The sequence below is a fragment of the Melanostigma gelatinosum genome (assembly GCF_949748355.1).
Source record: "Melanostigma gelatinosum genome assembly, chromosome: 16".
In the NCBI taxonomy this organism is placed as follows: domain Eukaryota; kingdom Metazoa; phylum Chordata; class Actinopteri; order Perciformes; family Zoarcidae; genus Melanostigma; species Melanostigma gelatinosum.
The window spans coordinates 9,891,912-9,914,962 of record NC_136649.1 but is presented as its reverse complement, the minus strand read 5'-3'; the positions used below and the strand labels follow the sequence as shown (position 1 = coordinate 9,914,962).

At 43.4% G+C, this 23,051-nt stretch overlaps 1 protein-coding gene across 3 annotated transcripts in view; it reads right to left on the bottom strand.

The window, feature by feature from the left end:
- col12a1a (collagen, type XII, alpha 1a) overlaps positions 1 to 23,051 on the bottom strand; it is a 53,394-nt gene that overhangs the window by 12,606 nt on the left and 17,737 nt on the right. For 2 of the 3 annotated variants that reach the window (XM_079286907.1, XM_079286909.1), the window contains exons 15-51: positions 22,784 to 23,050; positions 22,363 to 22,555; positions 22,154 to 22,278; positions 20,441 to 20,590; positions 20,223 to 20,342; positions 19,950 to 20,114; positions 19,705 to 19,851; positions 18,913 to 19,052; positions 18,153 to 18,282; positions 17,349 to 17,494; positions 17,003 to 17,132; positions 16,725 to 16,861; positions 15,502 to 15,631; positions 15,256 to 15,395; positions 14,853 to 14,985; positions 14,604 to 14,636; positions 13,693 to 13,832; positions 11,633 to 11,762; positions 11,325 to 11,464; positions 11,070 to 11,199; positions 9,354 to 9,496; positions 7,880 to 8,009; positions 7,539 to 7,681; positions 7,199 to 7,328; positions 6,530 to 6,649; positions 6,233 to 6,379; positions 5,969 to 6,085; positions 5,695 to 5,847; positions 5,439 to 5,513; positions 5,196 to 5,335; positions 4,908 to 5,031; positions 4,234 to 4,377; positions 3,769 to 3,933; positions 3,473 to 3,511; positions 3,181 to 3,319; positions 2,351 to 2,493; positions 1,773 to 1,882 (exon numbers count right to left, since the gene is read on the bottom strand). In XM_079286907.1, coding sequence (XP_079143033.1) covers positions 1,773 to 1,882; positions 2,351 to 2,493; positions 3,181 to 3,319; positions 3,473 to 3,511; positions 3,769 to 3,933; positions 4,234 to 4,377; positions 4,908 to 5,031; positions 5,196 to 5,335; positions 5,439 to 5,513; positions 5,695 to 5,847; positions 5,969 to 6,085; positions 6,233 to 6,379; positions 6,530 to 6,649; positions 7,199 to 7,328; positions 7,539 to 7,681; positions 7,880 to 8,009; positions 9,354 to 9,496; positions 11,070 to 11,199; positions 11,325 to 11,464; positions 11,633 to 11,762; positions 13,693 to 13,832; positions 14,604 to 14,636; positions 14,853 to 14,985; positions 15,256 to 15,395; positions 15,502 to 15,631; positions 16,725 to 16,861; positions 17,003 to 17,132; positions 17,349 to 17,494; positions 18,153 to 18,282; positions 18,913 to 19,052; positions 19,705 to 19,851; positions 19,950 to 20,114; positions 20,223 to 20,342; positions 20,441 to 20,590; positions 22,154 to 22,278; positions 22,363 to 22,555; positions 22,784 to 23,050 — 4,988 coding nt within the window. The remainder of the gene's footprint in view (positions 1 to 1,772; positions 1,883 to 2,350; positions 2,494 to 3,180; positions 3,320 to 3,472; positions 3,512 to 3,768; positions 3,934 to 4,233; positions 4,378 to 4,907; positions 5,032 to 5,195; positions 5,336 to 5,438; positions 5,514 to 5,694; positions 5,848 to 5,968; positions 6,086 to 6,232; positions 6,380 to 6,529; positions 6,650 to 7,198; positions 7,329 to 7,538; positions 7,682 to 7,879; positions 8,010 to 9,353; positions 9,497 to 11,069; positions 11,200 to 11,324; positions 11,465 to 11,632; positions 11,763 to 13,692; positions 13,833 to 14,603; positions 14,637 to 14,852; positions 14,986 to 15,255; positions 15,396 to 15,501; positions 15,632 to 16,724; positions 16,862 to 17,002; positions 17,133 to 17,348; positions 17,495 to 18,152; positions 18,283 to 18,912; positions 19,053 to 19,704; positions 19,852 to 19,949; positions 20,115 to 20,222; positions 20,343 to 20,440; positions 20,591 to 22,153; positions 22,279 to 22,362; positions 22,556 to 22,783; position 23,051) is intronic. The other variant, XM_079286908.1, reaches the window with a different exon arrangement.

The following is a 23,051-nucleotide window of genomic DNA, read 5'->3' as shown; positions in this document are numbered from 1 at the left end:
CACTCACATCACATCTTCAGTTCCAAAAGCTGTGCTCTGTAATATCAGGAAGCGGGCTACCTTTGATGTCAGATAAGACCATGGAACATTGGAAAGGGTCATTTGTTTTGATAACCCTAGAATTAGGAGCAAGGGGGGGCTATATACTGTAAGGGCCAGCGTGCCCTTTGAACAAAGTCAGTACATTGGAACCAGTTGTTTTTCCTCCAGTGATTTCCTCCAGTGATAAATCTAGCATCTTCAGCCATCCTACGTTGGTATGAAAATATACCGTCCCTCATTGTTCTCTCGACACCCTACTGTGGTGGAGCATAATAGAGGATGGTTTATATTCGCTCCTGCTTTGATTGGACTTAAAGGCATTTGATGTCTAATTTTACCTCTGGCTGTGGCCGCAAGAGACTGCATACTACATTAAAATGTTGTTTATTGCAGTAGTAAGCTTGGCATGTGGGCGTAATGTGGTGGTTAAACCACTGAAAAGAAACAGAGAGTTTGCACAACAATAACACCATTGTGGATGATAATTTGAAGTTGGATGAGAGGTTTTGACAGATAGTTTGAAGAGTAGCTGATGTTACAGAATAATGTAATTAACGCTCCCCAAAGGGATTTCAATCTGAATTTCTGTCATGAAAGGCAGGGATGGCACGGATTTCAGAGAAAGGAAAATGCTTCATTGGGACAGTTAGAAAACATCTGGATTCAACCTTTTAATCAATTTTAAACAATCCCTTCAGAACTTATTTTTGCTTCCAGAACTATTATTAAGTGTCCTTAAGTAACCCCTTTAGTCCTACACTCTCTATAAGCGCTCCAGCAAAGGTTTTAAAGGGGAACTCCACCCATCGATTTGACACATAAAGTTCAGTTCTTGTCATAGCACTTGTATAATGTGTTCTGTGGCTCTGGAGGAGTTTTGCCCAGTCTAAGAACATAACCCTGATGATGTAACGAGGGGTGTGTCAGACTGGACTTAAGACTTAAAAATGTATACAAGAACACAAAGTGTTAAAAACCGCAGCGTGGAGTTTGAAAGACATGGGAGTTTACCAGACAAGGAAAATCGAACGAAAGATGCTCTTGAGTTGCATTGTGGGAAACATTTTGGAGATTGACCCATACAAGAGACTATCAGGATATCTTAGCCTCAGTTGCATCGAACATTTTTGGAGAACTTCTTTAAAGAAATACCATAAACTCAGCTGTATGCCATTTTTGAATCCAACTCAAGCGGAACCCAAGATTAAAATCAATCCAGTCCCATGACTGGTGCTTCGGTCTGGAACAGACTGGTTTGTAATTCACTAAACGACTACCAGGAGAGTCTCCGTTCTTGCTGTGGTTTGCACATTATGCTGGGTCACTGAGATATTACAATTTCCCTCCAACATCTTTAAAAAAATATTCTTTATAGCCTCCACCACCGGTTTTTCAAATGAACTGCTTTCAAAACTTTATTTGAAACCATAAAAAGGACCACGCTGACCAATGGATAGCATTTTGACAGCTCACACGATACACACGATTTGTCAGATCTTCACATTGGAAGGTAATCCAGTCCAGTCAAATGAAGCATGAAGTCACACATGACTTAAAACCAATATTTGTGAAAGGAAAAGAAAATAACTAAACCAATATTCTGTATGTAAAAGGATCTGAAAAGGACAATCAGTCAACAGTTTGGCTTTATTATTAAAGCCAAACTTTAATAATATCACTATGCTGTGAGCACAGTGCTTCTCTCTGTAAGAATCACGCATTGCGTTTACCTTGTGGAAGCTCCCATGGAAAACCCGCTTCACTTGCTCCTCATTAAACGTGGCTCTCTGGATCTCTCCTCTCGTGTCCTTGTTGTAGAACGTGATTGTTTTGCTGGAAGCTGAAAAGAAAAGGGCCTTCGATGAATCCCTGACAGTGTGTTACGATGCGGTGGCACGCAAAGCACAGACAGGACTATAGAGAACACATGGCTGTAGAGAGCGGAGAGGGATAAAGAGAAAGCTAGGGGGGATTAGGCCCATGTTCGTAATTATTTGCATGCATTTACCACGTGTGTGTGCGCATTTGTAAAAGATACTTATTTAAAAATGAAGGTTTTCTATTCGAGAATAACTAAAGCAGAGCAAAATCTAAAAGCAGGATGTTCAGTAGCAGTCGTCAATATGCCTCAAATGTCTTATTTGCTGCCGATCCCATCTGACAAAGACAACATAACTCTGGCTGCCTGTAAATAAGTTAAGAGAGCGCAAGAGTTGTTTGTAAAGATTGTACAGCTGTGTCTACTTTGGGTCAGGTACAGCAGCTTCCCAGCTTCTAGCTGGGGGCCACAACAGGATGGGAGGCTTACGGTTGACGGTGACCCCGACCTCGGGGTTGTTGTTTTTGTCTGAAATCTGCCAAATATCAAAAGGTTCAGAGGTTGTGTCGGGCAGCAGGCGGAAGAGCAGGACGATGGTGTAGGATGGGGGAAGACCCTCCGGATGGATTTCCCTATAAGTGTAAAAAACATACATTGTGATGAGTCCTGAGTCAGAGCTGTGCCCTCATCACACCAGCAGTCAGAATATTACGTTAGAAATTAATACCAAGACCATCCAGTCTCCCTGCAATGATACAGCATCCAGTCTGTCACTATCGGCTGCCGAACCTGTAAATGATTGCCAGTCCCCCCCCCCCCCCCCCCACGGCCTTGCAGAAATTGCCCACATGTTGAAAACATTTTATGTCCCCTCTCCTTTGCTGAAGTTCGGCAATGGCTGCCACACAGTACTCATTATGAACATATTAACAAAGTATGCTGAAGAGGTTTGGATACTTTGAGGCCCAATAAAGACAACAAGCTCTTGACCCAGAGGGGATGTGTTTGCTCCGAGTAAGACATAGCTGGGAGGAGGGCTGGTCCAGGAACCTTTTTTTAATTCGACGACCACATTTTTGTGTTCCTGCTAGCACCACATATTCCACAAGCCGCAACAACAAATGGGGCTGTGGGCTCATATAGCCAAGGGGCACCGGGGAAACCCTTACTACAGAGGCATCATTATGAATAATGACTGTGGGCTGGGCAGAATTAAAGTGGAGATAAGGCCAATAGGCTGGGAATATGGACATAGTTAGACTTATACCCCCTCTGTTTTACACACCCACACACAAACACTATTTAGTGTCAGCTCTTACTTTGTGGGCTGGTTCAGGAAGGAATCCTTGTGCAGCCTATAGGCAATGTAGCTGTTGAAGGAGCCCGACTCCATGGACACACCGTTCACGTCAGCGAATGTCCGGTCTGTGATGTTGAAAGCCTCCAGCATCCTGAAACCTGGAAGGGGTAAGAACAGGAGACATGTCGAGAGGATGGAAACAGAAATAGGGAAACCTCATTGTCGCGCAGCATAATAGCATTCTACTAATGCCAACAAGCGGGGGAGGGATTAGTGAATGTGGAAGGTGCGTGGTAATGCTCTATGCTTACCAGGTGTTGTGAACCCATTGATGTAGATCAGAGGGCAAGCTGAAACAGGACAAAAAGTCGTAGAGGGTTATAAAAACAGATTACGGCTTGAAGAAAGTGATTCATGTCTGTTTGTACATTTCCTGGCAGTAGAAATGTGGGCCAATGGGTGAGCTTCCTGTTACCTTTGCAGGTGCATGAATCGACCACAATAGAAGTTACACAAAGTTATCAAAGTCGAAGGAAATATTTTCCTCTTTGAATGCAGAAATACTTAACTACAATAGTGTTCTGTGAAATGTAAATGTCCGCCTTACTGGAAGTGGCTGTTTCACAGATGAAGGTGATCAGGTTGTCCTGGATCTTGGCAAAAGCGTCATAGTCGTCCACCACAAACACGTGTCTCTCACTGGGCTTGCTGCCGATAACTCTCAGCTCCGACATGTCCACATCGGCGACTCCAACCACGAACACACTGTAGCCTGTGGGTGTAAAACACACACACACACACACACACAGAAAACAAAGAACACTGTCACACTTCCAATAACCAGTAACCAATAAAATAAAAGTGACCAGTAACCAATAAGCAGTGTTTTATCACTGCAGGGATTTTCTCAAGAGTTTATTGAACCAGCCACAAATCTGTGGCTCTGGTGAAGGAAAACAAAGTTTGGGAGAAAACAGGAATATGGATAAAAATCTCTACTACATACAGTACGGACTATACATACAACACAGACCACAACACGCATGGCAATGATTAATTACTCTACACATACCAGAATGCTGCAGTTTCTCTGCACTTTTCTTGACGTCATCCTGGGAACGTCCATCCGTGACCACCACCAGCACCTTGGGGACGTTCCTCCTCATGCCGCTGTCTGAGGTGAACACCTTCTCATAGACGTGCTTCAGAGCAATGCCTGGACAGACGGAGGAGGATCACAATGCAGGAGAGGGTTCAGAGAGCATCAAGCAGCGTTCTCCAAGTTAAATCGAAGACTTTTCGATGCTGATAAAGATATGCAGGATATAATGTAAAATCACTCAGGATTTGTAGCCTTGGAAAATAATTATTTACCAAGTACTCAAATTTAAAAACTCACATTCAGGTTTAATACACAATCTCTCTGTGAGGTGTGTGTGTGTGTGTGTACTCTAATCAAATAAAATGAATGCATATTGATGCATATTCATCATCGCATTTAGATGACTTTGTTATTAGATGTTACTTATTGCAGCTGGTGAATGTGGAGCTAATTTCTGCCGTAAAAGGTGTTGTTTTGAAGATCCCCCTCCCATAACCTGAACCAATCCTTAACCCTTACCACTTCCGTATATGCTACGAAAATAAAAGCTTAAGGTTATGTCCTTTTTTCTCTCATCACTCACTCAATCTTATTTACAACAATTCGTTTACTAAGACGCCTCTGTGTTCTTTTCAGTGGTGTACCTGTCTTGGTGTTGCCTCCTCTGTAGCGCACAGTCTGCAAAGCCGATATCACGATGCCCTTGTCCTGGTACGTGTTCAGCTTGAACTCAGTCTTGGCGTCATCACTGAACTGCACAAATGAAACCTGTTCAAAGAGAACAAAAATGATAAGAGAGTGACAATGATTGATGCACGCATAGACACATACATAGCAAACATATCTTTCAAAACATGACATGCGGTCAGTTCATCTTACAAAAAATGTGCAGAGAAGTAATCAATACAGACACCGTCGAGGTTTATGCTGACCTGCATGCCGCGAGGGCTGATGACATCGAAGGCTCCAGTCATGCTCGTGACAAACTGGATGACCTTGCTGAAGCTCTCGTCTCCAATGCTCCAGGAACCATCGATGAGGAAGACCAGATCTGCCTTGGCACCTTTGCACACTGTCACGCACGTACAATGATGTTAATGTTACACCTGATCTCAGCTGAGTCGTAAGAATTATCATCGCAGCACACGGATGCAAATGCTCAGAGCTCTCCTCACCATCTAGTGCAGGGGGCACTGTTCCTGGAGCAGGGGGGGTGGGAGGCTCTGTTGGCACCTCTGTGGGTTTGATCACTGCGAAACAAATACAGAAACACGTGCACAACATTTAAGGTGACACAGTATACTGTGGCTGGTGAGGGTATATATATATATATATATATATATATATATATGTGTCACACAAAATAAATTGGACTTCCCAGTTGCTTTTACTGATCAAGCATTACAACTAGCATAGAGGATGTTATCTTACATGTCCTCTCCTTTACTTTAACTCCAGGTCCCTCCAGGTTGGGGGTTTGGGTGTACACTGTGGCGTCGTAGAGCGAGTCAGGGGTCAGGCCATCAAAGCAGTAATTACTCTCCGAGCCTCTGACAGTGATCTCCTGAGCTCCTTTCTTGGAGGCTAGAGGAGAGGAAAGAAAGAAGAGAATCCAGATGAGACAGATTCAGGTTGCGGTCATGAAACAAATTCAAAGTTTACATGGTCAAGGCCATTGTAGGGCGTCATTCAGTACAGCACTTACGATCAGTGGGGTTGACTTTGAGTCTGTAGGAGGTGGCTGCTCTGTGAGCGGCCCATCGGATGCAGAAGGACTCATAGCCAACGTTGTAGGTGGTCAGGTCGGCCACATTCAGGTACACTAAAGGGAAGCATTCTTCTCAGTACACAATCTTTCACAACAACACCTATTTGCAGGACGATGGATTGACAGTCAAAACTAGAATCATCAATATTATTTTGTGCAGATAAACCTGTCAAGGAATGTGTTTTTGCATTATTAACTTACATGTGGTGCCTTGTCCAATGAGAGGCCCACTGAGGCCTGTTTCGTACTGTGCCAGCACCTTCAGGTCATAGGTGGTTCCAGGTTTCAGATTATGCAGTTGGTGGGAGGTCACGTCTCCAGTAGACACCTCTAAGGACTCATCAGAGCCTGAAAGTAGACATAAAAAAGTCCCCATATTTGTTTGTATTAAAAAGAAAGTCCCTCTGATTTTACAAATGCTACTTTGAGGTATACCATCAAAACACATATTTTCTCGTTAACTAACACCGTTTTATGCCCATAACAACATGTCCATACCCTCAGCTTGGTAGATGAGCTTGTATCCGGTAACCTTGGAGGGGGCAGGGTCCCAGGACACCCTGAAGCGGGTGTACCACTCATCAGAAACAAGAAGGTTCCTGGGGCCGAGCATCCCCACTGCGGGAAACAAGACAGGGCAGCACAGTCAACGCAGATTTATTTTCATTACAGTGGAATAGAATTTGACTTCAGCGATGTCAGCAGGGTAATTATTGCATTACAGCTTGTTATCGCTCATTATGACTTTTGAATTGTGGGTAAGGTATCTCAACGTGTGATCCAGGTGATGATACATTGAACCACATCAGAGAAATAGGAGCGGAGTGGTATTGCGACACATAATAGAGCTTCTTTTGTTTGAGAAGCAAAATAAAGATGAATACTAGCCAGCACTGGAAGCCTAATGTCTCCCTCATTGGGGAACAGCCAGATCATAATTGTCTGGCAAAGGCTCTCGGCGCGTTTGGCCCCAATGAAAAGTCAAGAATTTCACCTATTCCACTATTGCTACACTGATTCAGGATCCTAAACAATGGATCAATCGGATCAGATTTTCCGCTGTCTGTGTGCAGTCCTGCATGACATAAGTGTCTGTCAAGGTGTCCAGTTTCATGTCCTTAAATGATCTCTGCCTCAGTGGAAACACACAGACTGAAGTGTTCATACCTGTGTGACCGTCTCCTTCCAGCTGTCCTCCTGCTCCATCAGCATACATGGCAGTCACTTTGATATTATAAGGAGTGTCTGGATCCAGGTTCTTCAGGATCACACTGTTACTGTTTCCCGGTACGACAGTCTGTAAGACATTAGCCGTATCGCATAAAGAAAAGGATTGATACAAGAGCACATGAAGAGCATGTGATGGATACATTTGCAGTAATATCTCAGATCAATGAGAGTTGGTGTATCACTTAGTGGGCAAAAACTGGATAATTGCCACTCTAAAAAGAGAATTTATGAAACTTTAAGCAACAGTAGAATTATGTGGAATTATAAACATCCTTACAAATTCCTCGATGGGGTCTCCTGTGGTCTGGGCATAGGTGATGCGGTATTGCGTGACAGGACCTTTGGCATGTTCCCAGCTCACAGAGAGAGTACTGGTGGTGGGGTCATAGACACGCATGTTCCTTGGACCACTGCGGGACACTGAGCGATGAAACATGAAATAAAGCATTGGTTTGTGTGTACATTCCAAACATTTCTATATCTCCAGTCTTTTTGTGAACTTCTATGTGAGGCTAATCGTTGATTTATACTAGATCTACACTTGCATGACACAAAGGGTCCTTAGATAGTTTTTCATACTTTAGGATGGTCTTTTAACACACTGGCAAAGGTTCTTACATGTCTTTCCGGCATCACTGATAGCGGGTCCTTCGCCGTCGCTATACAGTGCAACCACTCCAACATTGTAATCAGTTTCTGGGAGCAGTTGCAGAAGCAGGGCCTCAGTGGTGGTCCCTGGTACCAAAATCTGCGAAGAGACATCGAGCAATGTAACGAACAGACACTACCGAAGAGTTTCAATGCAGCGTGTGTTCACTTAAGTCCTTAACTGATCAGTCAAATCAGATAAAGATGACAGCAAATCTGTTTATTTTCCAAAATAAACTTGAGCAATTGTGTCAGGGTGCACAGACATGATGCCTGACTCCTTTCACCTTCTCCCGACAGCTGCTTGTGCTGTGAACTCCTTCTGAAACCTTCCTTTTACTAAACAGTCCCTCGCTGTCAGCACTAAGTGAAAGAAGAGCCAAATAAGCCTTTTTGACAACTGGCACCGCTGTTTAACCCAGTTTGACAGTAACAACAGCTGATTACATAGCCTGCTGTTAGTTAGCTGGACAGATTAAGCTTCTCGAAGGCTTTGTGAGTGAGTGAGTGAGTGAGTGAAGGAAGGGGAGGGATGGACGCTTGTTTCTGTGCTTACAATGGAAATGGGGATAAGTGTGTGGAGCAGGGTGTGACCAGCAAATGGGTTGGTGAATTTGCTCACAATCATGGCGCATGCAGAGAGCTCCCATCTGTCCTGGTCAACAATTTACTGAGGTGCTTGAGATTCTCAGTGCAAAAACATCACCGGCGACATCAGTGATGCTAGCAATAAATCGTCTAAAATCTCCAGCTCCACCAACATGCCTGCCGAAAAAGGCCACATTGCACATCATTGGCTCCAGCTGCGAAAAAGGCCTGAGCTTGCCATAAATGTGTACCTCGCCATCAATAAACTGGAATGTGCCTGACTCTTCAAATACCATGTTATTAAAGTCCCAGTGAAGAAACCGTTATTAGTGGTGCAATAATACTGGCAGATGCTGGAGAGGGCTAATGAGACCATGTCAAAGTAACACCTGTGGATTCTTTAAGCAACCCAGAAATCCGAAAGATGTGGTCACACTGGTGCCAGATGACACATATTGTGTCAAGAATGGGAGTTGCATTTCATCTGAAGCGGTGCGTGAAAAAAGAAGAATTCAGCTGGCAGTAACGGCACACATGCACGCACACAAACACACTAATGGACCATTTGGTGAACAGACTAGTGGATGAGGCTGTTTCATTTCCTGATCACATATGGTAAACTGTAAATTCTGGTCAAATATTTTAATTGGTTGCTGTTTGGGCGAAATGCGGCTGTGTTCTAATTCTCCTCTTTCTTAATAAACCCTCAGATTGTGTGCAATACCAATACGCTGTGATAAGACAATAAAAAGGAAGTTGGAGTTATGGGTGCCATTGGGCACCATTGTAAATTCATTTTATTTATATGCATATGTGCTATATTACACTCCTTCCCACACAGTGGATGGAAACTCACCGACTCAGAGGGCCTGTCGCCAGTCAGCGGAGCATAGACCACCCGGTACTCCTGGACTGGGCCCGTGGCAGCCTCCCAGCGAACGTTCAGAGTGTTGGTGGTAGGGTTGAAAACCTGGATGTTCCTGACGGGGCTACGCACCACTGCCGAGCCAGGAATGTTGGGTGGTAAGACAGTGGTTAGAGGTAGAGACAGAGATACAAAAGTGAAAGGTTAGGGTGAGCTTAGGAGCTTGACCTTATGTAGTTTCATGGGGGTTATTTAAGTTGTAAATGATACCTTTGTGAGTCTCCTAAACAGTGATACTGCCATTCAGTCTCATTTAACACAACATGGTCTCGACTAGTTTTGTGGACATCCAGAACCGTCCAACGACTACACGAGAACCTGTCAATGAAGTGGGAACAATACCGGCCAGCAACCAACAGAGCCAAGTTTAAGACATTATTTAACAATACTGCTACCAACAGGACGCTTCCTGTCAGTGCCCTCGAGGTTAATGAATAGGACATAAAAGGCGTATGTACAGCACTGTGTGAAGCTTGCCTCTAAAAAACCAAAGCAGATGTTTAGAAGCTTTGTGCCGCTCCCCCTTATCACCCCAGAAATGGATGGGAAAAATACAGTGGGCAAACCACAGCGAGGGAGCTTCCGTACGTTAAAGTTACACAAACCAAAGCCTGATACCTATAAAGCTGATTTGAATTTTAAGACACCATTAACAGTCAGTTGCTTGTAAAGTTAGCTCAAATAGTGAGAGCTGATCCATCCTTAAATTGTAAAATAAATAGAGGCACTGCAGTTGGAATGGAGATGATGAAATTGTTCCACAGATGCGACAAAGTTACAAGGTGAGCGGTAGCGGCATGATCTGACATACTGTACATGCTGTATAACAGAACATGAAGGACCATTGCTCCAGAAGGGAAAATGGGGGTAAAAGTATCAGATATGAAGCATGACCTTAGCCAAGTAAGTTGAGAGCCATAAAACATATAATGCTCTCTATTCAGTTCTAACCCTCCCCTTCTGTTTCTTTTTCCCAAATGAGAGCCAATTACTCAATACACCCCCTCCCCCACTCCCTGTCCCCACCATTATCCTGACCACCACCCTTGCCTCCAACCTATAAATGGACAATATTACGGTAAAGAGAGAGGAGACATCATTATGATGCTGCCAACCCAGAGGGATTCCTTCCTACGCAATCACCCCGCAAAATGCTGACTCACTCCCAGCAGAGATTGGTGGTTTGAAATTGTGGCAGAAACAGGAAAAAAATGTGCTCTTCAATGAAGTTCAAGCTAAGCTGAGTGAGCTTTTACTGTCATTTTATGCTATGTTACATTTGACATGTTAGGTGTGAATTAAGTGAGCAACCTCTGGCAGTTGGTCAGTTTGGCTTGGTTTACAACTTTAGAAAGGATTGGGATGATATGAAGCAAATACGTCATAAATGGCTGCCTCATTAAAGGTCTATGACATAGAGTGACAACAAGCCAACAACTGAGGCCAGTAGGTTCATTCTGGATGGACATGAATGGATTCCTGAAATCCCACTGTAGTATTTCATTAAGGGCTTTTCACTTAGCCTGGGCTATTCTAAACCCTGAAAGCTGTCTTCCAAGGAGGTGGCTACTGCTTCTAAACATCCCTGCATGGATCCCCATCGTAACTTGTGATCTACACCAACGATTGTATGCATGCAGTGCTTACAGGTTTTGCCATTCTCAGATATGTGTTGTCCCTCTCCAGCGGAGTAGACCGGAACCACAGTTGCTGTGTAGACAGTGTCAGACTGCAGGTTCTTCAGCACAGTGTTGAAGGTGCTGCCTGATACCTGGACCTGGGTAGAAGTAAAACAAGACATAGATCAGGATGTAGTCTCGCCACTACAGGTAGGAGAGAAGCCCATTCACTCAACGTGGTCTCTTGCTCTTGCTCATGCTCTTGAACTTTTTTCCAACTTACCACCTCTTCCTCTCCTCCAGCTGCAGGGACATAGAAGACCCTATACTGACGCACGTTGCCTTGAGCAGCCTCCCACAGGACATTCAGGGTGTTGGTAGTGGGGTCAGTGACCCGCAGATTCCTAACACCGCCCAAAGGCTCTGGGGTGAGATAAAGGTATGATACAGTTGAACTGTCAAACCCAAACAGTGCCTGTAAGCTCTAACGCTCGAAGAGAATGTCCATGAGGGCACTTTTACAACTGTATACATTTATCACGAGTTATTACTTCTATCATTTGGGAGCACCCAAAGAGGAGCACAACTCACTGGTCTTTCCAGGGCCGTTCAGCTCCTTGCTGATTCCTTTGGCATAGACCGCCACCACAGTGATGGAATATTCAGTGTCAGGGGTCAGCTTGGGAAGCAGGATAGTAGTTTTCTTCCCTCCAACATGGGTCTAGTTGGGAAAGAATACATTTCAACTAATCTTGGCTTATATCTGTTAAATATATGTCGTAAATATATTCTTATCACTGATGGTGTCAATGTTTGTGAACCCGAGGTGTTCATACTGCATGCAGTTGTGATGAATGTAACTACTCAAACAACAGTTTACTAGCTACGTCGTTTACAATGAAGGCCAAAAAGGCTATTCATTCTCTTCGAAAGCATTTTCTACAACATGCATCGGTCTTGCTATTGCTTTCAACAACTTTTAGCAATTCCAGTATCCACTGAGGGGAAATATATTTGATCTGTTCATCAGATGGGATCAAGAGTTTAACAGCTCCCTCAAAGGGATGTCAATAACCTGTTGGAAAGAATTTGATTTGAAAACTAAAGGACTGTCAACATTTCTAAAGAGGGATGTTCTGAGTTTGTCCGTGATTAATACAAAGCACACTGGCCAAGGTCAATCTGTACGCTGATGGCTGAAACAGTCGGATGTCTTGTCATAACAGTCATCACTGGTGATGAATTTACTACAATCCTTCTGGCTCTGTGTGCATGTGGGTTTGAGTATGATAGTGTAACCGCATGTGCTTTGAAGTCTGCTTTAATCCTCTGTGGGTTTCTGTAATCACTGTGCAGCTCTGTCTTTTAACCGAATTTTCTATCAGCGAATGAATAAGAAAACAAACGGAGGAAGTTCTTGTACACAAGTGCAAAATGTGTGTCAGACATTTTGGAAAAACAGACTTGTTGTCTCAGACGAAACAATGCAAAACTCTGGGTTTCTTGGCTGATGCTCGCTTTTTAGCTTCCAGTTTTCCATCAACCTTTCAGTGTGATATCACCCAAGCAATCAGCACAACTTAATTTCATCAAGCACTAAAGAGGAAAACATTCCACCTTGTGTTAAAAGGGCAAGTTGTGGTCAGCTGTAACACCAGCTGAGCTGAAGCTGAATTTTGCAAAAGCTTCTGACTTCTGAAAATATGCGTAAACCTTTAGTTGCCCTCTCCAGTATGACAAATGCTGGCTGTCATCTGGACCTTATTAAAAGAGAGGAAAGTACAGTGGACCAATTGCAAGATTTGTGAGCGAAGCAACTTTGTGCAGCACTTAAAACATAATCGATATTTGACACCCGTGGCACAGTACTCTCTCATTACACAATGTTTAACACTTCAATGTTTAATATTTTCAACAAAGTTGTTTGGACAATCTAGCGTTGATTTAAGGGGTTGTCTCGCAGCTTATCATTGTGCATATCAGTCTGTCTTGTGTAGGGGCGTGTGCATAAGCAGCATTTAGCATGCTTGTGGAAACGATGAGAAATGTCAGCAAATTAAAACCAAATATTCAACCGTCATCCAAAAAGACTTTCGCACATTCAGCAAAGCAGCCAAAAAAATATAGGACCAGTGGGAGACAGTCTGCGGTGTCCGGAAATATTGAGGAAAAACTAGGAAGGGTTTCGTCCACATTAATGCTGTCATATCCAAACAACCGATTAAGAGATTTGACTTAAGATAAACTGAAATAATGTAATACCAGTGACAGCACCTATATTTCCTGGAGGCAAATGAGCCCTGGAAGAAGAAACAGATCCAGGGATTGAGTTAAAGCTCAAGGGGCCATGAACGGCATGTTTGCCTGGCTAAGTAACGCTCGACTGAAATCCAGTGAAGAGGGCAAGAAGATTAAGGAGTAAGTATAATATTTTAATGACCAGTACTGCTGCTACTGCTGTTTTTCCTTTCAGACTATTCAGATGAAATTATAACTTGTGTTTTTTCTTTGCTATTAAACTACCAGAGCATCTCTCTTGTTTGAGAAACTGCAATAAAAGCACCTTGCAAATGAATACTATATGTCTTGTGTACATTTTTGAAAACACCATAGCGACACAAAGCAGTGAGTTGGTCTGTTGGGTGACTTACAGTCTGGCTCCTGCCTCCAGCTGTGGGGACGTAAGTGATCCTGTAGTTCTGGACTCGGCCTGGAGCCGGATTCCACCTGGCGTTCAAAGTGGTGGTGGTTTCGTTGAACACAACCAAGTTGGTGGGAGGTCCATTAGGTACTGGAAAACGCACACACATTTCACAATTACAACCATGACAATATGTCTATCCGTCATGTGGTACGAGCATTGTTTTTCCATGGAATACCTTGAATATATCTTTAAAGAGATAGTCCTTGATATTTTGGTCAGCTCATGTTAAAATGTCAACTTTGTCTTGAATGTCTTCAAAAACAAATGCATTTCCTTCACTTTCTTTAGTTCATGGTAAAACAGCAGGTTTACCACTGTTTTGTATCAAGGATTGCAGCTTTAAAGAAGAAAAGAAAATCCTCGTCTGGGATGTTGTCTTTTCTGAGGCAAGGATGGATTCTTGTAAACAGCAATGGATTGATGGAAAGATGATAATGGATGGACTGATAAATGCATGGATGAATGCGATGGATAGCTGGATGGATGAACAGATGATGGATGATGGAATGCGCTTCAAAAACAAGGATTCAAATCCCTGTTTTGCAGGGCATGCATATTTGAAATCCCTCCACAGCCATTTCATTTGTCATTTGACTGAGTAAGAACAGATTCAGGAACAGCCATGGGATGAATGGTATGGACAATGAGACAAACACAGACAAGGACAGACAAACGTAATAAAATCGGCCGTGGCAGGTGCATCACAGCCAGCGATGAATGGGTTAAGGGCCTTGATGATGATGATGTAATGATGGTTGTTCAATGAACAAAAATGCTGATGACTGGTTCAAATAATAAAACATGCTTTCACAACTTGAAAGAAAAAGCATCCTCTTGCTTTACCACAAATATACTTACGTCTTTTACCATCACTTGTGGACCCTAGACGCACTAGAGGCAGAAATAGAAAGGTACAATGGGCATACCCTTCGCTCAACATTTCACTCAGCATATTTCCAATGGGTACAAATTTGAAAGTTTAACAATTGGTCTCAGCCTTAAATCAAAGATCTGTCAAGAGATTCTGTCAAGCAACTGAAGCAAAACAGTGTTATCTTAGGTGATTGTTCAGTCGTCATCGCAGAGCTGCAGGAGTGTGGATCTTACATGTCCTCTCAGTGCCCAGCAGATCCTCGCTCTCTGATTCATCCGGATAGATTGCGGTGACGGACACATCATAGGGCGTGTCTGGCTCCAAGTTCTCCAGAACGTGGGTGAGCTGATCGTTGTTCAGAATGTCCTGATGAGAAAAACACAATCACAGGGTGAAGGAAGGCGCTTGCCTGACATTTTAGCCAAAACAAAACACAGATGAGCAACACAAGATCCATGCTGGAGTGCTTATAATTGGATTGGTGCAAAAGTCTGTTTTCAAGATGTTCCACATGCCTCCATTGGAGTTCTTTTTCAAAATATCACCAATGCACCTTCTCTGAGCCTCCTCAAGAAATACCTGCATGAATTATTCGATCAGAAATGTGAACATCATTGACAACTTTTTTTCTCTTACATATTGGAAGTTGGAATCTCCCCACTTTGTCCAGCCAATGCGGTACAGGGCCACGTCAGGGGCTCCGTACTCCCAGGTAGCTCTGAAGCTGGTCTGTGTAACTTCTGAGAATTGCAGGTTCTTTGGTGCAGGAACCACATCTGCAAAATAGACGGAGAGGTGTTAAGTGTCTACATCAATGAAAGGCAGGCAAACGGGACAGTGCCATTATCCACAATGTCATAATAATGATGATTTAATTCTTACCAGTGATTGCATCTCCCAACATTGGCTGACCAGGTCCCTCGTCATAGATCGGAGTGACAGCCAGGCCATACTCAGTCTGTGAGATCAGGTTGTCCAATTGTCTGGTGGTCAAACTTCCATCCACTTCGAGCTGTAGAACAATCAAACACGCTTGTTAAATATTGCTACACAAACTCGACAAGGCTAATACATGTATATCGATGTTTGAAAGCTCATAGAACTTCAGATGTGTTTTCTCTTCAGCCACATTTTGTCTTGCAAAATTTTAATTCCGTTCACAGCGTGAGTTTCCAGGAACCCTGGCGACAGCTGGAATGCTCTGCTTATAAGTAATAATAGACGAGTAGGAAATTTTAATGTATAAAACTGTGCTTGTTTCCGGAGAAAAAAACAGGAACAAACATCACAAAATAACTGCAAATAAAACCACTTGGAATATTTATAGGAAACACCACGCTGATTGTACTGCTCTTGATCCCATTAAGTTTTATTTGCTGAATTTCAAGAAATTGTACTTAAGATATTCATTCTGAACACCCATTAATTAACTTGAACAGCTGCTGTTCTTTTGCTGAGTTTAAAGTCCAAACATACAGTTTGTCTCTGTGAACCATTAAACCATTGCAAAATGATTCACCTGGAGGGAATATGTCCTGCGGTCTGTGTCGTGAGTAGCATTCTGTCTGTCTTTTGGGCTCTGTCACATAATCCATCAGGACAAACATGACATTGTGCTACTTTCTGTAAAGTAGGCTCTTCCTCCCCACACACTGCATCGCATCTTCCTCCCATGAGTCACTTTCACATGTGTGTTTCCATCAGAAGAGGTTTGAGGATCACCTCCATCTGATTTATGGCTAAGGAAGTCGCAAACATGCCGACCACAGTTTTCTGCTGCAGCACAAGAACTCCTAAAAGGGGATATGCAACCATAAAGTAGCTGTCCAATCCACCCTTTATCCCCCACAAAACCATTTTCTGATAGTTTCATCATGTTTTCATTGGACTCCAAAACATTCCCTCAGGTCCATCCAACCAGCTGCAGTCTGCATTATGTGGTCTCAGCCAATATATGAAGGATTCAGTGAATATATATATAAATAAATAAATATCAATAAACAAACCTAATGGCTCAAACAGACAACAGGCAGCGGAAGTCCTTTTGTGGAAAACAGGGTTTTAGTGGGAAAAGAGGAGCTAAAAAGGATTGGAACCAAACTCACTTCTTTTGCATCTCCGTCGTCAGGCTTGTAGGTGATGAGGTACTTGCGAACAAGACCAGGAGCAGCATCCCAAATCAGCCACATGGTGCTGTGGGTGACGTCGCGAATGATCAGTTTGCCCGCAGGTGGCAGGGGCACTGAGCAGGGGGCAGAAGGTCAGTGTTAGTTTTAGGATTATAGTTAACCATTCATAAAGACAAGGCCGAGGGGCTCTGCTTCATGAAGTACTGTAATGGTCGACATTAATGACGTCAAGTCATGGTTAAGTGACAACATACGTGTGACTCCCTGCTTGGTCAGTGGTTCACTCGCTGACTCTCCATGCAGGGCGAAGAGGGAGAGGGAGTAGGCTGTGTTGGGGAGTAACTCCACCAGCTGGACTTCAGTTGTATCCCCTCCCACTCTGATCTGCAACGTGACATAGATTGAGACATTTGGATGAGAACAGTGGGAGAATTTCATCTGCCGATTCCGGGTTTTGGCCCACCGAGGTTCGACACCTCATGAGCAAATGATGATGTTCCCCATGAACATTGTTTTCCATGTCGTCATCTGTCATATCCCCAGCTGATTGGCCGTATGCCCTTTCGTTCGGTCACACCGTGTTCTCAAGTGTTCTCTTACCTCCTGCTCCTGGGTGGGCTGCGTGGCATTGATGGCGCTGTAGAGCAGCATGTAGCCAGTGGCACCGACTGCCTGCTCCCATCTCACCCGCATGGTGGTAGTCTGCTCCTCATAAATGGCCATGCGTCTCACAGCACCCAGGGGCACTAGATAACCAGGCAATGACGTTAAAGGCAATAATTATTGGCACAGTGAAACTGAGGTTATAACAATTGCATCTGCCATCAGTAAAACAGAACATCTTAAAAGACCCAACGAAATATGTCAAAATTGAACTTGAACCCTGTGCCATCACAGAAATTGCTTTTTAATTTGCATCTAATTAAGATTTACAATTGCTATCTTTTAGCAGCCATGTATGGTTTGATAAACAAAACAACAACAACAAAAAATATATACACTATCTTTGAACGTTTATTCATGGAGACCACACAGGAATCAGTCTCTGAGAGCGTGCAATTGCTGTTATGCAACTGAGCCAGAGAGATTCACGGAGGAAGACTGACTCAAAGGGAAACTTTTGTTCATAGGAGTAAAGGCTGGAGGTTCATGAGTGCTCAAGAGCCTGCTGGAATTTAAACAGTTGTTCTTGGACAACCCCACTTACTGGGTTTCCTTAAGTGGGAGATTGTCACATCTACGACCAATGATCAAAGACCAGTCAGACAATTATTGTAAGTTTAGGTCAAGTAGTTTACATTCCCACGGACAGCTTTCACCATATATGGATTTTTACAAGTGGTTCTCTTTAAATCAAATGATGCGGGCCTTGTAAACCAAAAAAGCCAGAAAGAGAAGACATACGTGTGGTCTCAGTTCCTTGGAGAGGCTCGCTGCTGTCCTCTCCTGCCACTGAGTAGACGTTGATCATGTACTGTGTCAGAGGGTTGAGGCTCTGAAGAACCACCGTGCTCTCAGTGCCATCCACAAACACCTAATACAGAGGGAATAGTTAGAAGATCGCAGCTAAAGGAGTAGAGCTTTTATACTGCATTGACTTGCAAATATTTCATAAAGCTATGCAATAAAAAACAGAAATCCATTTGACAAGTTATTACTGCACTTAAACTCAGCATGGGCTTCAATTTCAGATCCTAAACGACAAAGAAACCTCATCACTATGTTCACTTTTTAGCATAACCATGGGAGCTGGACTAAAATCTCCTACATGTAATTCGATTCAGACACTCAAAAGTGCATCTTTTCCACACATTGTGGAACCAAGACCCTGCTGGCCAATGGAGCTATCACTCATGAAATCATTATTTGCTTTCTAATCCTCTACACTGCGAGCTGTGTGTTTTGTTTCCTCGCCCCGTGTCGTGATGTAATTAGACACCCAAACAGTGAGAGGCCAACACAAACAGGAGGCTGGAAATAGAAGTTTGAGTGGAGTTTCCTATTAGTCTAAAAAAAACAGTGGGTCAGGACACATTAAAGTCCACATCCCCAGAAAACACCCACACAGGGAGACGTACTACACATTTTTTGTTCGAATTAGTCAAAGCTGAGACGTATTTTTTCGTGTTGCCGTGCATTGTTTTACTGTATGGAGCAGGTATACCTGTTGTGGGCGTCCAGACGAAGTCATGTACTCCACAAGATACTTCTCCACAGGGCCATCAGGGGCCATCCAGGTGGCTCTGAAGGAGTGGTGAGTCACCTCTGATGTCACCAGGTCAGTTGGAGCATCGGGTGCACCTCCTATTCAGGTGTAAGTGTAACAAGACACAAACTGCTCAATGGGCCATCCCAGTGAACATAATGGCATTAAGGAGCAGGGGACAAACTAAATGTGGCAACAGATAAAAGCATTTTAGGAACAAGTCCTAACAGAACCGTATAAACACCACGGTACTTATTGAGACTATAAAGCCACATCCTCTCCCAGGATGTTCCCCTGGCCTACAGTATCAAATAGCAGCTCTTTAATTTGATTAAGGAGCAGACATTTTCCTATTCTAGGGAGGCAGAGAGAATATAAGGGGAAGAAGACAATAATAGATCTGCAATCATTTCCAAGAGCTTGGCTGGTTCTTTGGCTCTAATAATGATAATAATAATAATAATAATAACAATACATCAGATTAATGTAGTGCTTTTCAAAGTTCTCAAAGATCCTCAAAGTGCTGCTTTCCATGGTGGGCCAGACATGTAACTGTCGGTCTGTGACGCTATACACTGTATATATATATTTATAAATGTCTGGGAACGGAGCAGTTGGCTTATATGTGGTTGTTATTATTTTGTGCAAAGTAGAAGGTGTCTGTCCTTGCAATCCGGTTACTGTTCCTCAGTGTTTCCTTTACTTTGATCAGTCCAGCGGGCGCATACTTTGCTGTGAACTCATACATACCTGGTCCCTTGACACTGTTACAGAGGTTCTCAGTAAGGATGTCAACGATTTCCAGCAGGAAGGAGAAGTCAGCCACGTTGTACATATGAATACTATCCGGATCACTGGCGATAGACCTCAACTCATTCTCATCCGCATTCTTCACACCTAAAGAGCAATAATGACGACAGTAGTTATAAGCACTGTGATAAGTACGAAAGCTGTAGGCTACTTCATACCAACAGAAATGATTTATTTTCACTTACCAATGGCGTAGAGCTCAATGTTCTGATCGCGCAGGTTCTGAGCGTTGATGTTGACGGCGTCCTGGGATTTGCCATCAGTGATCAACACGCCGATCTTTCTGGCATTGGGTCGCATCCCAACGTTGTCTTTGAAATTGTTCTGGAGGAGGTAGTTCAAAGCCATACCTGCAACGACGACGTCAATGTTCATTTTTCATCCTGATAGTCACACAATATAAAATTCACTCCGGTCCCACTGGAAACACATTAAATATATACTGTAGATAAAAGTACCAGTCATGGTGTTTCCTCCTTTGTAGGGCAGGTTAGCCACAGCATCCAGGAGAGAGTCCCGGGTTCGATGAGCATCCAAGTGCCATTCAGTCTTTGGGTCTCCACTGTACTGAGCAAGACCTAAAGACACCATTCAAATAAAGAGTTATACCAATGCAAAGAGACTTTTTGTTTTATTACTAATAACCAGTTGACTACAACTGTCTGGTTAGACCCACCAATTTGGACCCTTTCAGGGCCAATGTCAAAGGATCCCACCATACGGGAGATGAAGGCACGAATGGTCTTGAAGTTGAGACGTCCAATACTCCAGGAGCCATCCACCAGCAGCACAATGTCAGCTTGTGCGGCGGTCTTACAAGTCACTTCTGAGAGGGCAAAATGTCAGGGCCTTAATTTGACAAAGATGAAGTTTTGATATGACATATATAAAACAGATGTCCATGTCCAACTTTCATGTACACACAATAGTGCGTGGTGAATTGTAATGAAAGAGGTAAGTAAATATGTGTGAGAGGTAAAGGAAAAAAGAAGAGAAGAGATCTTTTTGGCTTTGAAGAGAACTAATTCACATCAAAACATTCCCCAAGGTGCAGACAGACAATATATTGACAAGCAAGTAGTGAAACATTTCCTCTTTTCTGAGGATTTTTATCAGACAACTTTTATTTTCCAGGTGTTGTAATTATTATCTTCTTGTCTTGTGGCATGTCGAGGCAGTATTTCTCTCAGGTTGTTGTTTTTGGATCCATGGCACCCGTAATGGCCTGTGACATATCAACGGCCTCCGTTGGAGAGGGAATTACTGTGCCCTCCAGAGCACCACGGTGAGATTCAGATTTTCCAAACACCTGTGTGATGACAAGGAAGGCATCCGATCCACTGTACCTAAAAGAGGGCTGCAGATGTGCTTTGAAGATATGCAGACGTCGCACTAACTGCCACTGTCTGCAACTGACAACAGGTTACATGTTTGATTTACAGATTGGTTTGCTCACACAGCAAACCCCAAAACCAGGACCCATGACAGAGAACCAGCTCTCAAGCAAAGGAGAGAATACCGCTGGAACCAAAAGAAAGTCAATAATGTCTGGAACTGCTGACTATACTTTGCCTAGAATGAAATGTCAAAAAGGAGAAAATTATGTAACGGTTGCAGTAAAATGTATTATTTATTAGTTAGTAAGACAAGGAATGAAAGAGCATGCTACTTAAGACTTTTGACACAACTAATAAACTCCAGAGGCTTGTTGGGACTGGCCTGTTGTCAATAGATGGCACAGGGGAGAGTGGGATTTTCTCACCTGTCCATATCCTTTGTAGCTGTCACTGAATCCTAATCTGCCTCCTTATTACGACCGGGGACTGCTGCTGAGCGGTCAAGCTGACCTTTCTAGTTCCTTCCAGCAAACACAACATTTTTTTCCTCCCTCTCACGCTGACTGCCTGCCGGGCTCTGACTCACGAGGAAATAAAAACATTATACAACTGCAAACAGATTCTGTGCGTATGGCTCGAACTTGGACTGGAAATAAAAAGAGGAAGCCCAAAGTGTCACAAAGAAGAAAACGAGAAAATGGCAGACAGATGGAATCGCCATTACAGCTGGTATTTTGCGAAACAATTAGCTTCAAGGAAAGGCATTTAGGGAAACTCTTCAGCTTTTATGGGCCATGAGTTTGGAGAGTATTTTCCTAAGTAAAAATGTACTATGTGATACAGTCTCCAATGTTTGACTGTTGCTGCCCATAGACATAATATACTGGAGACGCTGCCTTAAAGGCGATGACAGGAGTAGTAACAGAATGACTAAAGCCATGTTGCTCTACTTAGCTTTAGCATGAAACATGGTTCGTCTGGCAGTCATTTGATGATATATACCACATGTTTACTATATGTGGTTTGCACAGTAGAATATTAGATAACTTTACCTGTTGCCCCAGAAGGAGGAGGCTCAGATGTTTCGACGAGAGTGGTTTTCTCCTCTCCAGCCAATGGCATACTCTCTCCCCCCTCAAACATACCAAACACATTCACTGTGTATTTGGTACCGGCTCTGTAGGCCAAAAACAAAAAAGATTTTCAGATATTTTTTAAAGGTCACATGACAATGAGATTGAAGATGAGAATTCGGCCACACCTCAGCTCCTCCAGGACCACAGTGTTGTCATAAGGACCAACCACAAGTTGTCCCAGGTCAATGTCTTCGCCTGAAGGGTGGAAAGTGACTTTGTAGCCCCTAACATCGCCAGGAGCATGGTCCCAGGTCACACGGAAACTGGTCTTGGCAGGCTCTGAAGTCTGAAGGTTCCTAGGTCCTTTATAAGGTGACACTAGGGAGAGAAGAAAAATGCAAATTGACGAAACTGCGTGATGAAATATTAAAAACTACATCTTTAAAGTACTTTGTAATGAGGAGGAAGAACAAATTCTGCACCATTGCCGATGAGATGATTATGATTGTTATAAGGACGTAGTTCAGCACATGTGGGTAAACTTTTCATAAACTTGGCAACAGAAGGAGCAACATTTGTGGTTTAGAGAATGATAAACCAACGTACGTGTTGTTCCTTCCCCTTGCCTTGCTTTGCCTTCTCCAGAACGGTAGACTGGTATAACAGTGATATCGTAGATGGTGAGAGAAGTAAGGCGTCTCAGCACCGTAAAGGTGGTGCCACCGGGAACCTTGGCCGCTAGCTGGCGCCCTCCTGACTTTGGTTTGTAGGTAACACGGTAGTTGAGGATATTTCCAGGTGCTGGTTGCCATGTCACCTTCATGCTCTTCTCCGTCTCCTCAGAGACAACAATCGCTCTGCCAGCCGCCGAAAC